This window comes from Solanum lycopersicum, chromosome 4 (assembly GCF_036512215.1).
Source record: "Solanum lycopersicum chromosome 4, SLM_r2.1".
Taxonomy (NCBI): Eukaryota; Viridiplantae; Streptophyta; class Magnoliopsida; order Solanales; family Solanaceae; genus Solanum; species Solanum lycopersicum.
In genome coordinates this window covers 54,788,486-54,807,005 of record NC_090803.1, presented here as the reverse complement: position 1 = coordinate 54,807,005, position 18,520 = coordinate 54,788,486, and the positions used below count along the sequence as shown (strand labels likewise).

The following is an 18,520-nucleotide window of genomic DNA, read 5'->3' as shown; positions in this document are numbered from 1 at the left end:
AATTGAAAGAGATGGCTGTATTAAATGATTGACTTATCTATGTAATAAGCCTTTATGAACACATACTAAAACTTTTATAAAAGTTCAAATCAGAAAGTCTAATAGAAACATTTTATCATATGATCAGATGCTCGACAAGTCAAGAAATAAACCTTTCTTTTCCTTACTTAGACAATGTAACACTAAGGTTGCATATTGGTCGGTTGATTCCGTTTTGAAGTTTATTGATTTGATTTATTTCTGTCGATTTGTAGACATGATAAATCATTATAGAATCATTACATGCTAAACCATTATAGAAGTAGACCATTAATATATTAATTTGTCGATTATTGATTTAACCGTTAAGATTTAATATGCACAAAAAAATTATTGAAAAGTACTTAGTAACACACACAAACACATGAGCTGACAGATTACACAAACATCAACATATTGTAGAATAATCGAGAGCTTGAGATAGTTAAAAAATGAAAGAATGAAACTGAACCTTCAGTGAAGGACTTTGTATATAAAGTGATATTAATAATTAAATACAATTTATTAATTTACTACCGAATTATCAATTAATTCTTTAAAGAAAATCTCAAACGAACAATCTAATAAAAAACATTATGAACAATATATATCAATATTATTTTTTTTCAATTTCAATTTTGTTTTTAAACGGCTCTAGGTAAGACAATGGGAAAAATAAAGCAAGAGTAGGTATGTGACCCTTTAGAATTAGAAAACAGCTGGCAGCCATACGTGAGCTGCTCAAAGTCTCCTACGTGAACTCCTCTCCTTAATTTGACTTGGTTCAAAAATTATAGGAAAATAAAATAATGAAATAAAAAAGATTCTGCCAACACTAAATTGTTTTATTTCCCTCTAAATATCTTGAGATCCTCCTTTGTTCCATGACCGAGTCTTTTGGTCTCCCTTTTTACACCACAAATACCAAACCAACAACAAAAAAAAGTTGAAAAAATTTAACCAAACAGAAAAGTAAAAGAAAAGGTGTTGAAAAAATTCCTTTTGCATACATTCATCATTACTACTAGTATTATTTACCCCCCCCCCCCCCCCCCAAAACAGCTAATTTGTTTCTTCTCTTATCAATTTTTCACATTACATTTCTCTTCTTGATGTAATCATATTTCATTTCCAACAGAAAGAAAGAGAAACAAACACTAAAAAAACTAAAAGAATAGAATATGACAATTATGTACTCTTCTCCTTGGGGCAGTCACCATTTTTCACACAACCAATTTCATTAAATGTAACATCTTGTTTTTGGGTACTACATATTATGGGTTGTTGGTGAGTTATGTATTTCTTTTAAAGCTTGGTCTACAAGTCTTACATAAGAAGCTCATTTCATATCTCAACTATCTATCCAATTATGGGTGATGAAAGGAAAACAGGTTGTGGCCTGTTGAACGCTGTTTTTGGAAGGAAAACTATGTGGACAAAAAGATCGACATCAACAGGTTCGCTTCCAACTCCAAATTCCAGCAATGGTAACAATTTAACGCGATCATCTAGTACTCAAAATTCTAAAAAGCATCGGAATGGATCCAACGAGGCTTTTTTAGACAACGAGAAACAAGCTGATAGGATCATACCAAGACCTAATCCAAATCAATCCAAAGTAGCTGCGAATAAGGGTAATGTGCAAGGTGCTGCTGCTGCACCTGTTTATAATCAGCAGAAAACTAATGGTCAAGGGTATAATAATCAAGGAAGAAAAGTAGTTCCGCCATCAACCGGGATATCAGGGGAGCTTGAAAACATGATACAAGATCATCAAAGATCAAATGGTGCTAATACATTAGTTCGTGCATCGTCTAGCAATGTGATGTTGTTTGGTAATTTGGGTAACATAAGGCAGCAAGGTGGGGGCAATGCTACAACAACTTCAACAGCGAATCATGTTCTTGATTATTTACCAAGAACGGCTAAAGAAGAACCACAACAACAACCATCTCAGAATGGGAAATACCCGACGAGTGTTATGGGTAATGTAGTAAAGAAAAAGGGTGATCAAGAACAGGGGAAAACAGGGGGCTCTGTTTCCCTTTGTCGCGCTTTATCCACTAGAATGGACCCTGAGCAATTGAAGATTCTTGGAAATGAAGATTACAAGAATGGAAGATTTGCTGAGGCTTTAGCTTTGTATGATGCTGCAATTTCAATTGATCCAAATAAGGCTTCTTATCGAAGCAACAAATCCGCTGCTTTGACTGCTTTAGGAAGGCTTCTAGAAGCTGTTTTTGAGTGCAGAGAAGCTATATCAATTGATCCTCATTATCAAAGAGCTCATAATCGTTTGGCCACTCTATGTGTCAGGTAAATGTGACAAAAAAATAAATCATTTCGTCGTTAATTTCATTATATTATTATTACAATTGTTGAAATGACCAATGTTTTCGTGTTTAGATTAGGAGATACAGAGAAAGCTATGTACCATTACAAACTAGCTGCATCAGAAGCTGATCCTGATGTTGTGACAAAGTCTAAATCTATTCAAATGCATCTTAGCAAGTGTACTGAAGCGAAGAGGCAAAGAGATTGGAACACTCTTCTTAAAGAATCTGCCCTCGCCATATCGGCTGGTGCAGATTCTGCACCACAGGTTAACTATCTACGCATTAAAAAACCATACCAAATTGTTCTTTTCTCTAGTGTCATGAGCTAAACTTTTTTTTTTTTTTTGGTCCTTTATGGATAACAAAAAAAAGATATTTGCTTTGAAAGCGGAGGCATTGGTGAAGCTCCATAGATACCATGAAGCAGATCAAACTCTGAAGCATGGTCCGAATTTTGATATCGATGAATGTATAAAGTTCTTTGGCCCTATTGGCAACGCAGGCTTGTTAGTCATTCAAGCTCAAGTTGACATGGCTGCTGGCAGGTTAGTTAGTTCTCATGTTTTGAATTATTCAACATTTAATTAAAAATTGTATTCAATCTAGGTCATAGTTGTGGTCCTAAAGATGCCAATAACCAAGATTAGGACAGAAAGTAAAGACTTAATTGGTATTAGATTATTGTCAATAAATAAAGTGTTTGGTTTAGCTAACAACTCAAAAGGAGAAATGTTTGTAGGAGAAAAGAGAAACCAAAAAGAAGAGTACTTGAGTATGTATTTGGTAGTTAGGTTCAATTTCACCCTCAATCAATATTCATGCTTGACATCCATGCTAACACGAGTAGTTTAAAAACCTTTTACAAGGTTTTCAAGATATTGCTTATTAATAGTCCTTCTATGGATAATAAAATACAAAATAATGTGACTCATTCAGTCATATCATCTTAAATAAAATACAAAATAACAGACACAATCAATAAGTTATGTCCCTATTTCAAACTAATTGAACTCGGCCATACGAATGCTATAAATATGTATGCCATAAATCAACTAAACACATTATATTTTCATTGTTACTATCAACTTATTATGATTGCTACATGATAGGATTGACGATGCCCTAGCAGCGGCTCAACGAGCATCGCAACTAGATGGGAATAACAAGGAAGTGAACATGATAGTTAGGAGGACAAGGGGAGTAGCAAGTGCTAGAACAAAGGGAAATGAGTTGTTTAAAGGTGGAAAATATGGAGATGCTAGTGTTGCTTATGGTGAAGGACTAGAGCATGATCCACACAACTCAGTTTTATTGTGCAACAGAGCAGCTTGCAGATCAAAACTTGGCCAATTTGAGAAAGCACTTGAGGATTGCAATACTGCCCTTAATGTTAGACCATCTTTCACCAAAGCTAGGTTGAGGAAGGCTGATTGTTACTTTAAGGTAACTTTTCATTTTCCTTATGCTATGATACTAAGTTTAACAGTTATCTTTGTAATAATTTTTCACTATAATAATCACATTCTATATGAAATCGGTCTTACACGTTATATTATATGTCCTCTAGCTACATTTTCTATCATAACCAACAATGTATTATAAAGGCATAACACATAAATATGACCCTAAATTTGGCATCAGCTGACAACTATGACCTTTAACTTTGGATGTGCACAAGTAGACACTTAAACTTGTATAAAATTAAACAAATAGACACATTCGTCCTACATGGCACCCTAGATGACAAATTTATGTCATATGTGTGTCTACTTGTTCAATTTTATATAAGTTCAAATGACTACTTGTGCAGAATCAAAGTTGAAGGGCATAATTATCCGCTGAAAGGATCATTTTTATGTATCATTAGTTTTTCTTTTTTAATATTAAACAATCATGATATGACATGTCCATGGTAGCTACGTCCCTAAAAAATAGTTGGCCTATTGGTTCTATACATTATCGTTTGACAGGGCTTTTAACAACATTACTGAATATGGTGTATTAATAATGCTGGTATTAGATATATTTGTATCAATTATGTAGAGATTATTTTTTATGCAGTGTTAGATTTAGTATATGATAGCATTTAGTTGATTTTTTTTTTCTTTGATTGAAATAATTGAAGATTTTGATGTATATTATTTTATGTGTGATATACTAGATGGGAAAATGGGAAGCATGCGTACAAGAATGTGAAGTGTTGATAAAGGAGACACCAGAAAATGAGGATGTGGGACAAATGATTAAGGATGCCCAACAACAACTCAAAAAATGAGGAATTTGTCAAAGACATGAAGAGCATGAACACCACACAATGACATTTATGGTTGTCCATAACAAAGTAATTTGAATTGTATCATCACTTGTTTGTTCAATTCCAATCCCTCCATAAAAGGAAACAAAAGGGTCAAATATAGAAAAAAAAAAGTGGTAGGGAAGGGATTAAGTGAAGGATTTATAAAGGTCTTTTAGGGAACAAAGAAAATAGATAATGGGAGAAAGATCAAAGGATTAAGAGGCTTGAGCTAGAAAATAGGATTTGGTAGGCTATATTGGCTCATATCTTTAGGGAAAAAAGAAAACAAAATTAAAGAAAGGAATTCATTAGGGTGCTTTAGAAACAAAAAAAATTAAAGCACTATGAATTTTTAGTGAATGAGAACAATTCTTTTACATTTGATGCATTTTCTTAATATGTAATCAGTTTGTTTAACATGGTTTTCCCGACTCATTCTCTACTTTGCCTTGTTTTATCTTGGCGTAATACATAAATTGAACTCTAAACTTGGCTTCAAATTCTTCGATTTTCATAATGCACAAATAGGCACTTTAACTATCCAACTTTTAAATAAATAAACACATGAATCTTACATGGTAAAATACACGTAGGACACCACGTAGGACAAAAATGACATGTAGAACATGTGTGTCTATTTGTTCAACTTTACATAAATTTAAGTGCCTATTTGTGCACATCCAAAGTTGAAGGGCAAAAATGTAACTTGAAGCCACATTTATGTATTATGCCTTTTTTCTTCTCCCCCACTCACAAAAATAAAAACAACTCTATCAGTCTCAAAATACTTGCGATATTTTTTATTTACACGTTTCTTAAAAAAATACTAATTAAAAAGAGTGTTTAGCTATTTTATCCTTATTTATATCTTAAGATATAATCTTTATTTATTAAATATTTATTCTATTTATATGCCATAGTTGAGGTATTAGTAGTGTTAAAAGCAAATTCTACTAAGAAGAATAAATTGAGGAAATAATAATTAATTTGTCTTAAGCTTGTATAATAATAAATATTTTGATTTTCTTTTAGTAATGGTGACAAGTATTTTAAAACGTTAAAAGTAAAAGAGATACTCCATATATCTTGGCAATTCACTCTGCATTTCTTTCTTGAAACTTTATTAAAAGCAAATGAAATTCTTAACAATCATTACTCCATAAAATATGCAGTGGTCCTTCTTATTGTATTAATTAAAGTGCATCACAGCTAGGTTAAGGCTGTTTCACGATTTTGTAGTGTGACTAATCAATAAGTAATTTTTCCCTAACTTGGGTCCTTTAATCATCAACCAGATGGCATGATCGAGATGAATAATTATTAAGTTGAAAAATAATGATATATAATCTTTTGGCCCCTTCACCTAATTTTGTATCTAGCGTATAAAATTGAATCAAATCGCAAATTAAATCAAATCGAAAAAAAAATTTGATTAGTGGTTTGATTTGACTTGATTTGATGTTGGACAAAAAAAATCTGACTATATTTGAGTTGGGTTGTTTCAACTAAAAAAAACAACTCGAGACCAAATCAATCCGACATTATATATATAATTTTAAAATTTTATTTTATACATAAAAATATTTACTTTGATATAATTTTTAAATATCTCTTGTACTTTTCCATAGTTTTTATCTTTTAGTAATTTATTTCATGTTTAGAAGGTAGAATTCTTAATGATCTAATAAAGATTATAGTCCATACATGTTGGTAATTATAATAAAGTTTAAATAAAAGTCAAATTAATACTAATGCAAAAAAGAAAATCAATCCAACACTAAGAATGACAATGATATTGAATATTTGTTTTTAGTGTTACATAAATTTATATAATTAAAATACATATCTAATTACTTTCTTTTAATATTTAGTCATGTAACTAATACTTACTAAATTTGTTTTATCATGATTTAGTACTTTAAATTATGATCAATTTTATTATGACTTATTAATTTGCAATATTTGTTTTAAGCGATTTTATTATTATTATTTTGCTAGATATTTTAGTGTCATTAATCATATCATATATTTTGTTATTTTCTTGAGAAATAACTTAGATAGTTACATTTGGTAAGACTGAAGAAATATTTGAAGTACAAGTAAATTATATGTTTATATGAATACATTATCGAAAAAATCTGAAAATTCGAAAAAAATCCATAAAATCCGAAGAAACACGAAAAAACTTGAAGTTGAAAAACTCGAGTTTTATTGGTTTGATTTGGTTTATAAGTTCAAAAATTTGAGACAAATAGTTTGATTTGATATTTGAAAAATCTCAACCAATCCGATCATGTGCACCCCTATTTGTATCCATTTACTAGAGTGTGTAGGTTGAAAATGACTTTCTTTACTAGAGAAAATTGAGTAATTATTAGTGCTTTCAAGAATGTTTTAGGGGTGAGTTTTGAGAAATGATATATGTATTATATACTATCATGTTTTTTCTTTCAGGCTGTAGTAATTTTTTCTAATATGAATACATAAAATGTCATAAAAATGACATTGCTATATATAATTCTTTAGATAGTCGTGTTTGAAATTAATATGATAGAGCTTTCATATTCTTGAAACAACTATATTCATTTTTTGTCATTATTTGTACACCTAAATCATTTTTCTTTATGATAAAGAAAAAGAGTCAATTTCCTAAATGGTCACTCAAGTTAAGGGAATTGCCTTAAAATATTATTTATGTTTCATTTAGGATTAAAAGATCACTCAACTATCACTATTTTCCTCCAAATATACTTGACAATTCAAAAGCACCACTCTCTCCTAGTTGGCATGACATGTCATTAAAATCTTATTTTAATAATAGACTAATTTAATTCATTAAACTTATTTAACTAAAATAATGATCATATTGTTTTTAATTTTTTAAAATTAATTTATCGAGAATAAAATTTCATACTTAAAATTTTTTATCATAATTGAAATTTTTATTTTTTTATGTTATGTAGAATGCGTTTTTAAAACGTACTATAATCTCATCAATTTTAAATACTAATAAACATATACATTCAAAAAATATTGATGACAAATCACTCATGAATGCAAATTTACTTCAATTAATTATAAATTGTATAATAAATCTATAATATTAAAGCTCGATTAATTATTAAAAAATAATTATTTGGGTGCTTTGAAATCAATGTATACTTATAATATCTTTTTTAAAAAGAAAATAGTAAGTGAATAATATTTATAGATTATACAATTTTGATCTTTATTTATCATTATACTAATCTCATATAATATGTATATTATCAAATTAAATTAGTAAATTTAATTAATTATTAGTTTATTTATGATGTTTAATTGTATGAAAAGTTATAATATAATATAATATAGAATAAAAGAATAAAAATAATAAAATTAAAAAAAGTTAAATAATTATTTTCTTTTTCTTACCAATTTTTTTGTCAACCTTACAAATTTATCTAAATACTTTTATTAAAAAAATTGTTTAAGATTCTCAAATAATTTAGTTAGGAATTTTAAAATTATCAGGTAATAATTGCACATATAGATTTTTTCATAGAATTTTGTTTGGTGACAATATATAAAGTTACTGGACTTTTTAAATTACTTTTCTTAAAATCTTCATAAATTCTCATGTAATTTATATATTTATTTTGTAGAGACATAAGTTTGATGAACTAAATAAGTCTATTATTTTTTTTAAATGATTATTTAATGACATGACATATCAACTAGAATTTAAGTAGACTTTTGAGGTATTTAGTATTTCTAATGGATAAAAGATATAATATTATTCACTTTCTTCTTCTTCTTTTTCAAAAAAAAAATAACAATATCGAAAGCATAAATTGCAAAATGTACAATTAATATTATTGTAATAGTTAATTGATCTTTGATTTTATTGATTTATTATACAACTTATGATTAATTGATGTAAATTAGTGTTAATAAGTGATTTGTATATAAATATTTTTTTGAATGTATGTGTTTATAAGTATTCAAAATTAATAAAATTATAGTACATTTTAAAAATGTATTCTTCCTAACATAAATAGGTTCAATGAATTAAATTAGTCTACTATTAAAAAAAACTTTAATGACATGTCATGCCAATTAGGAGAGAGTGATGATTTTAAAATGTCAAGTATATTTGGAGAAAAATAGTGATAGTTGAATGATATTTTAGTCCTAAATGAAACATAAATGATATTTCAAGACAATTCTTTAACTTGGATGGCCATTTAGGGAATTGACTCTAATAAAAAAAAAATCCGTGTAAATATTAATTAAGGGTTAAAAGTCTAGTAAAAGATGGGTGATGATTTAAATTTAGAGATTATTTTGGCTATTATCATTTTTTGTGTTGTTAGTTGTAATATATTTTTCTATATTATTTGTAATTAATATCTTTTTCTCAAATAATAATTATAATATTTTTTCTATATTATTAATTATTTATAAAATTTATTTGTAAAATTATTGAAAGTTTTACTTTCCTTATTCTCTTGGTAATACAATTATAAATTGAATATACATGTTGCCCCGTGTCTCAAAGTTTCCACCTCATTTCAATGGTATAAAATGTCTCACCTCACGCTTCACCTTTTAAACACTGATAACTATATGTTAGCCTACCAATAACTTATTCAAAAAAATGTATTATGTATAGCAGTTAACATGGTATTCTCTTGATATACATGATACGGTTCTCAGAATGAAAGTGAAATTAAAATTGGTTGTATCTCAACATTTATATTCATGGTATGGATAAATATTGATACAGTTCTATAGATGGAATATGACAATTGATATTAGTTTCAGTTTAAAATATTATATATATATATATATACACATATATATATGTATACATATATATAAATACATACATACATATATATGTATACATATATATGTATATATATATATATATATATGTGAGCGCGTATAAATATATATTATCATAATGTATCTCACATGTAACAATCACACTACTAAAAGGAGTAAAAAAAAATTTTTTGGCAACAATCGACCTAAAATGGGAGGTTTGGTAATTTAGAAACTCTCAAGTGGGAGTCGAAAAAATGTTTCATTGGTTTGTTCATACGTTAGACTTTACTCCTAAATCAGAAGGTGTTAAATATTTGAAAAAATGACCAATGTTAATAATTTAAAAAATTAAAATTGAACTTTATCGTTTCTAGCCATTACATCGCCAGTTCCAAGTTAAACCACGCGAAATCTAGACTAAGGGTGATAGTTTTGCAGCATGTTTTGTTCATATAGCATAAGCAATAACACTAACTATTATTTTTATTTTTTGAAAGTGTAGTATTCATGATAGTAGAGATGGACTCAAAATTTTCACTAAAAAAATTTGAAACATAAACACACGAAAAAGTTATATGAGATTCAATATCTACTAGGGGCGGAGCCAAGCGGTTCATGCGTATCCCTTCGACAGAAAATATACTATTTATACATGGTTAAAATAATATTTTATGTATATATAGTAGATGTCGAACGACCTTCGATTACTCTGTGTGTCTATTTTTGTACGAATATTGAACCTCCTTATTAAAAAGGGAAACTTACATAAATATACTATGACTAAAAAATATTTACCATTTATAGCAATAACTTTTTTTTCCCGCTTGACCACTTTTAATTCATTTATAATATAAGTTTAATATATATTACAAAGATAAATTTATTATTCAAATATAATACAAGTTTTAATGATGTATAATACATTTATCACACATTTTCATACACTTATAATACAGTGTGATAATTTTTTACCAAACAAACATAATATATTTCAAAAACAATTATAATTCAAATATATTGCATACATAATTCACTATTAATACATATTACAGATTTATCACAATATTACTATAAATGGTAATAGTAAAAAGTATCGCTAAAATCAGTAATTATTTATAAAAATATATTTATTCATATAATTTTTTTGATTAAAAATTCTAGCTCAGCTATTGATAATATATATTGGACCTTATTATTCATTAGATAATCAATGTTTTCATCAACCATACTACATCTCGAAAACATAAACATCATAACAACCCTGAGCCCTTACCAATTGTCTTTTCTGCCCCTTAATAAATTCACACTACTCCAATATAAAATATGGGCTCAGGCCCAATCAAAGCCCAATAAATGACTAATAGATCACATCACAGCAGCATCGAAAACAACCAGATTCTCACCGGAAACAGGTAAATTCTCAACGGAAGCAGGCAGATCCTCACCGGAGAAGGACAAATTCTCAACGGAAGCAGGCAGATCCTCAGCAGAGACGGACAAATATTCCCCGGACTTCGTCTTTCTACACAGATTTTTGATGAAAGTGAGCTGATAAGGAGAATGATCAGTCGCGATCCACTGCTCCACTTCGAAATGCTGTTGACGGCATTCTCTATGGACTCCTGTGACGGTGACTTCAACGTAGTTACAGTACCATCCATGGCCGGAGCCTGTTCCATCGGAAGTCAAGTTCATCTTACAGATGGGCCCATTTAAACATGGGCCTCGGCCACTGAAAATGTCCAAGTTTCCTCTCTCGAAATAGTTGTAACCCGGGCCCATAAGTCCGCCCCAAGCTTCCAAGTTATTGATTCGAATACCATACCCGTTTGCATTGTAGAGAGTCAAGCTGATGATGGAATCAGTTCCAGCTTTTATTTTTGAACTCGTTCGAACGTAAACTGTGTAAACACAATCAACTTCCTGCAATTTACAAAAAATAAAAATGAGATATGTGTATACGTAAAGGACGGCAAAATCAAGTTCAATTCGTTTAAGTTATTAAGCCGTTTATTCACTAGCTCAATTCATTTTCACCCATTTTTATTAACCCCAAATTGGCTTTAAAAATCTTGTCAACATTTTCAAAAACTTTTTTTTCAATTTTGAATGTTTTTAATAAGGAATTTTTTTTTTATTAGTTACTAAAGTAGTTTAAAAGACTAAATAAAATAATTAAACTTAATAAAAATTAAATTGAAATTGGGTCTTGATCTACAATATGTTACCTAATTCATTTCAATTCAACCTCATTTTGATTAAACAATTTGAATTGAATTAGATTTTGACCCGTTAACTTGACCTATTACGATTGGTATAATTTGAGCCCACCCAACCCACTGTGAAGCACAGATATATGGAGTACTCCAAAAATATTTTATTAAATATAAAATATACCCTTTTTTTTTATTTTAGTCCGGTAGTCTGCCATAAAATGTTTACAGATTTTAAAATAATTTATGCATTTAATACATAAAATGTATTATAAATTATAAAAGTTAACAATTTATCATATTTAAAAGGACATATAAATAAATATATACCCATTAAAGAATATAAAAATCTTATTTGACTCTTGAAATTTAAATTATATCCGAATAAAGCTAAGGGAGTCTGTTGCCAAAAGAAATACGTGTTAAATACATCATGTATTTTATATCTTTTACTCCTATTAATCGAAATAAAAACAATATTTTTATATGTAGTAAATTTTTAATTATATCCTCATTGTAAAAAATTATTTTAATAAATGAACAAAGAATTTAAAAAAGACAAAAAAAAAATATCATATAGTTAAAATTTTAACATTCGAAAATTTTCTTTAAATTCCTAAATTGGGTGTTTAATGAATCTGAAAGTATATTGAATGAAAATCAACTTAGTAAAACCAAAATACAATAGTAATAGAGTAACAAATAGCAAGAGTATGAGAAGAGTAACTTACAGATCCATAAATAGAGGAGATGGAGAAACAAAAAAAGAGTATAAAGAGATTGAACCAAAAATAGTTGAGTTGAGTTGATACTCCCATGCCTTCTTCTTCCTCTCTCTACAATATATGCAACTACTTCAATTTATAGTAACACTCTACAAGTTTTTTTATATTCGATATATATATATAGATCACATCAAGCGCTAATTGATGGGACCTTATAATATTTGTACAATTCTATTTTCAATTTTCTCTTTTTTGATAGTAATGCTTATTAGAAGTTTCATTTAAAATATTTAAAATTTAATATATATATATATAAAATAATTTTTAAATATATAATTTTCCTATATATGAGAACACCATCGAATAGAAATTTATATAAAAGTTTTCATTGTCTTGAGAATAGGGCAATCATTTTTCAGAATAAGCAAGTGTCACATATCTATTAGGCATTAGCACATGGTAGGTAGAAGCTCAAAGTAATTTCACCAACTCAACTCTCGTGTTTTCCATGGTTTTAATTGGCGTGCTTATTAATATATGATATGATATTGTGAAATAAAATTTGAATAATTGATTTAAAGGATAATGCACAAATAATTCTCTTTTGAAATTTTAGAGATACATTAATACTATACTAAGGTTCTATTATTATCTAAACTTATTTTATTGATAATTTTCTATCCTTTTTCGCCGTAGGTCGAAAAGAGATAGAAAATTACTTACTTCTTTTGTCCCTATTTACTTGTTCATATTTTTTTTAGATGTCCCTATTTACTAGTCAATTTTGACAAATCAAAAAAGGACAAATTTGTTTTTCCTATTATACCCTCATTTAAACTCGTTGAAAATTTCAAAGTTTTAATTCATCATTTTTAAATCATATTTAATAAGGGTAAAATTGTAACTTCACTATGTTAATTATTATTATCTTAATATGTGTGCCTTTTCTAAAGTGGACAACTAAATAGGGACGGAGGAAGTATAAAATAAGTTCGGGGGATAAGTGTTTCCGGAATTTCGAGCATAGGTTGATGAGTTACTTGTGCATTTTTCCTTGATTTAAAGCTAATTTTATCTCATAATTTCACATTATGTAAATCATATATTCTAAAAGATCATCATTGAGAATTTCATATCACGATTTTAGATTTTTCAAAAATATAAAAATTGATCTCTAAGTTTATATTTTGTAAAAAATAATCTCACATTTATATATACAAGTCATTTATTTCATATATCAATATGCTCTTTGAAATTTATTATTTTCACCAACATAAAATTTATTAATACTTTAAATCAATTCCAAATTTGTTATTTATATCATTAAATTCATTATTTCTTATCAAATTTATTTATCAACCAACTTTATTACTACTATTTTAAAGTCCATTTGACCATGCGAAAGAGAATCGTGAAGTATGATATTATAATATGAAATCATGAGATAAAGTTGATGTTTTGTTTGGACATACGATATGAAATTTCTGTATTGTATAGTTTCTCATAAACATAAAACCTCATAAGTTGTAAAATTATTCAAAATAGTCCAATTGTTTATTCAATCTTATCAAATAAACAAAAAATTTATAAAATCACATAATGAATTATTATAAAGTTATTCATATTCTACTTAATTAATTGTTTCATCTAACTTTAGTTGATCAAACTTTAATTCAATAAGAAAAAAATGAATATAAATTGTAGTGTACTAGTCGTTAATATAATCCTCTCACATAGTACGAATAATCTTCTCACGTTGAACTTGCATTTCTCGATCATATGAACCTACAAGACTAACTAACATTTATTACTTTAAGCCATTTGTTGAGCAATATTATCATAACTATATTTCCATGCTCATAGCCCATTATTTCATCACTCCTTTGTTATTATCGCAAATGATTATGTAACACAGTACAAGTTATACAATTTTCACTTGTTTGTCAATATCATATAGTTCATGTCCTGTTTCACTTGTGTGCAATTACACATTTTTCAGTGGCATTGATTTCATGCTAAAATCAAACATATTAGAAATACTCATATCAAACATACATCACCAATTTTGTCTTTTTCATATTAAATTGCTTTAAATTTTATATGTAGCCGAAAGAGATTTTTTTTATTATGTAAAACCAAAAATATATCACTCCCTCAGTCTGTATCTATATTCACCAAATCAATTCCTACTTTATCATTTATATTCATCAAATTGAAAGCACTAATAAATTTTATGTTAGTGAAAAAAAATAAATTTTAAAAAGTATTGAAGTGATTATATTATTAATTTTATTTACATATGAAATAAATGGTCAATAGATATCACGTGGGATTGTTTTAACAAAATATAAACTTGTGGATCAATTTTTATATTTTAAAAAAAATCTCAAATCACGATTTTTGGAGAACATGGTATTACATTTCATGAGATGAACTCATCGTGAAATCACATGTTCAAATGCAGATTTTATATCGTGATATGGTATCGCATGGTCAAACCGCCACTTCATGTTAATTAAAAAAAGTTTTTCATCTATATTGAGAAAAAATGACTGACCATAATGACTTTGTAAAAATTTATTATGTGATTTTATAAAACTTCATTTATTTGGTAAAAATGAATAAATAACTTGGACTATTTTAATAATTTTAACTTATGTGATTTTTATGTTTATGAGAAAATATATCATATAAACACTTCAATTACATCTCATAATTTCATATCGTGTAGCCAAACCGACAGACCCGAATTAAGGGAATTTCAAACATATTTGGCACTTTTCTTTTATATTTTTTATTGTCTTATTTGAGCCAACTATTTCATTTATTACCACGAGAAAGTAGTTGGCTCGAACACTCATTTAAGTCTCAAACTCACGATTTAAAAAATTAAATCTAGAGGTGTATAAAATCGAATCAAACCATAAAATGAGACGGAGAGAATACTATTTATATCTAGGGTAAAGTAATAAATCAACTACCATCTTAATGAATTATTGATTTATCCAATACCCATGTTGAAAAATCAAAACCCAATCGATAATATTTTTATGAAATGAGAAACTTAAAGACTTCATTGACCACAACATTATCTCAAAATTTTCATCTTATCAAACAAATTTGTTTTTCCATAAATTTTTATCAAAATAATTATCTAATTAATTGCGTGTTTGAAGGGGTAACTCCCATTTTCGGCTGACATTTTCTATTTTTTAGACGAACAACGTGTGAAGTGGCCACTTGTTTGTTTTCCATTGATAAAAAAAAACATTGATAAATGATCCAAAAAAATCTCACGTACTTTCTTTATTGTCCTCTTTTGTTTGTCGGTAAGCAATTATTTGACCCAGTAATAAGTTTGAAATTTATCGATTGAAAATCATATATCCATTTGGTTAACTTTAACTTTACATGATTATTTAGAGAATAATATTAACTAATAGTAACAGAATATTATTAAAAACTTGTGGTTATGAAAATCAAATAACTTAATAAAAAATATTTTTGGACGAATGGACTAATTTATTAATAATTGTTTCTGTCTTTGTCAAGTAAGTAATATTTTTATGTGGAAATATCTTGAAAATCGAACAGTGGAGAGGTATATTCTCGTGGGTTCTAAAATTTTATTCCAATTTGTGACGAAATTCAGCTCCGATATTCTTCTACATTTCCCCCCCCCACAAAATATCCGAAGCTCCTATTGAAATTGAAGTATTGGATATTATTATAGCTGTGTGTGGACACTGTTGGTAACCTACTTCTTCTTCTTCTTTTTCACAAAATATTCCATTTATTCTGAAGAAAAAAAATTATTTTTATTTTGGTTTTTTTATTAAAACAATTGATGACGTGGTCGAATTATAATTGGTCCATCATCAATTTATTTAATAAAAAAAATAAAATTCTAAATTAAAATTGAATTATTTTTTATTTTGAATTTTTTAATTAAAAAATATTAATGACGTGACCGAATTGTAATTGGTCACGTGTCAAATAATTTTGCAAAATCAATGTTAAAAAATAATGGCATGAATGAGTCTTTTCTTTAACGGTAATGACATAAATGAGCCAAACTTTTAATTGACAGAATAAATAAGTCTTTTCTAAAAATTTAATAGTGTATTTGAGCTTTTTTCCCTTAATTCTTTAATCTTTTTTAATAGATATCTTCATTTTCCTTCGTAATAAATAGATATGAAAATAACGGATGGGACGAATAATTGTTTTTGGAAAATACAGCCCTTGTGGAGATATACAACAAAACCAATATATTAATAAAATCTCGCAAATAGAATATTAATATTTATTTTTAATGTATGAAAATAAAAAGTTATTTTTAAAAGATTCTTGAATTTTAAAACAAGTAAAAGTATGAAAAAAATTTACACAACTAATTAACTAAAACAGATTAAAAATTATTTATATATAATATCATGAAAAAATACAGTACTAATCATAAAGTTAATATATGTATTAACTTGCTAATATATGAGTGTTAAAGCTAATAGTATAAGCGAGCACAGTAAAAAACAAAATAATTATAGAAATGTAAAAGCAGAAAAAAGTCAAATTTATTATTCCACCATACAATAATCAGAGTGCAACAATGGCATTTGGTCAAATACCATTCTTGTCCCTGATAAACTTCACACTCACAAGGATAAAATAGGAAAGTGTTGGGGGCCAATAAAGCGGTTGACTTAAATGAGAGAAACTTGTGGAGTAGATTCAATTTCGCTAACCGGCCGACGCTCATCAATCTTCGTCTTCTTCTTGCATAGATCTCTAATGGCAGTCAGCTGATAAGGCGACGCATCGGTCGCCAGCCACTGCTCCACTTCGAAATACTGTTGGTTGCATTGTTTATGGACTCCGGTAACGGTGACCTCAACGTAGTTACAGTACCATCCATGACCTGAACCTGTTCCATCGGAAGTCAAATTCATTTTACAGATCGGCGCCGTCAAGCATGGACCTCGACCACTGAAGATATCCAAACTTCCTCTCTCAAAATAGTTGTGACCCGGGCCCATAAGCCCACCCCAAGCTTCCAGGTTTTTTATTCGAATACCGTACCCGTTTTCATCAAAGAGAGTTAAACTGATGATCGAATCGGTTCCACCTTTGATGATTGATCCAGTTCGGATATATGCACTGTAAACACAATCCTCTTCCTGCATTTACACAAAATTCAGATAATAAATTATCAAAAAGCTTTAACGATTTGATTTAAATGGATAACTTACAGATCCAGAAATGGAGGAGAGGGAGATGGAGAAATAGAGGACGAAGAGAAGGAACCAGAAACGATTGAAGTGAGCAGCAACTCCCATGGCCATTGTTTGTTTCTCTCTTAGTGTAATGTAATACTCGATCTATATCAATGTTTGTGGGGGCCGGCCATATTATATATAGGGTGTGAATACTATCTTTTCCTTTTTCATATCTTTAGTAACTAATTTAATGTTTTCCTTTTTCACATGTTTAGTAACTATAGGTGTTTTTGTACGTGTGTTAAATTATTGTATGTAAGTTTATTATTTATTGAGTATAATGTTTTGAAAAAAATTAATACAAATTTTTAAGATAATACTTACATACAACAATGGTTTTGGCTCCGTGGTGGTTGAGATAAAGGTTAGATATCAAAATGGAAGAATTAGTCACGAAATACATTTTTTTTTTTCATACAAAGAGAAAGTTCAAAGAAAAGCTACGAAAACTCGTCACTCTTTTTTTTCTTCTTCGTGTTTTCTTTTCCTATTTTATATTTACTATTTACTTTTGGATCCAACCAAATGGAAAATACTTTAAATATAATTTTTTAAATTTTCAAATACGAGACAATATGATAAAGAGTGCAACAATTATTCATTTCATCACGACATTTATTAATAAGTAGAATTGGAAACTTTTTAAAAGATGCCACTTCAAGTCAACAAAACATTCAAATATTTTTAGTTTTTCTTTTTCCTTTCCTTTACAAATATTCATCATAAACAAATTGTACCATGTCACCTTTTAGCACATGCCTTGTTATTTGAAAGGGTCATCACCAATCAACTAAAAAATTTTAATTTTTGGACACTTGGTTGTTTGGCAATGATCGAAAGATTG

General features: G+C 28.1%; 3 protein-coding genes across 3 annotated transcripts; 1 reads left to right on the top strand and 2 right to left on the bottom strand.

Moving 5' to 3' along the window:
* The first annotated feature begins 826 nt into the window (after positions 1-826).
* Positions 827-5,085, top strand: LOC101262205 (inactive TPR repeat-containing thioredoxin TTL3-like). Its single transcript, XM_004237353.5, has 5 exons — positions 827-2,334; positions 2,425-2,620; positions 2,727-2,899; positions 3,464-3,797; positions 4,516-5,085. Exons 1-5 carry the CDS (start codon positions 1,388-1,390, stop codon positions 4,627-4,629), a joined length of 1,764 nt encoding a protein of 587 aa, XP_004237401.1. The 5' UTR covers positions 827-1,387; the 3' UTR covers positions 4,630-5,085.
* Positions 5,086-10,631: 5,546 nt separating this feature from the next.
* Positions 10,632-12,810, bottom strand: LOC101262509 (PLAT domain-containing protein 2). The gene is made up of 2 exons (XM_004237354.5): positions 12,407-12,810; positions 10,632-11,385 (listed from the first exon to the last, which is right to left on the bottom strand). Exons 1-2 carry the CDS (start codon positions 12,491-12,493, stop codon positions 10,828-10,830), a joined length of 645 nt encoding a protein of 214 aa, XP_004237402.1. The 5' UTR covers positions 12,494-12,810; the 3' UTR covers positions 10,632-10,827.
* Positions 12,811-16,952: 4,142 nt separating this feature from the next.
* On the bottom strand, positions 16,953-18,268 carry LOC101262805 (PLAT domain-containing protein 3). Its single transcript, XM_004237355.5, has 2 exons — positions 17,650-18,268; positions 16,953-17,577 (listed from the first exon to the last, which is right to left on the bottom strand). The coding sequence occupies exons 1-2, from the start codon at positions 17,740-17,742 to the stop codon at positions 17,104-17,106; spliced, it is 567 nt and encodes a 188-aa protein (XP_004237403.1). The 5' UTR covers positions 17,743-18,268; the 3' UTR covers positions 16,953-17,103.
* Positions 18,269-18,520: the final 252 nt, after the last annotated feature.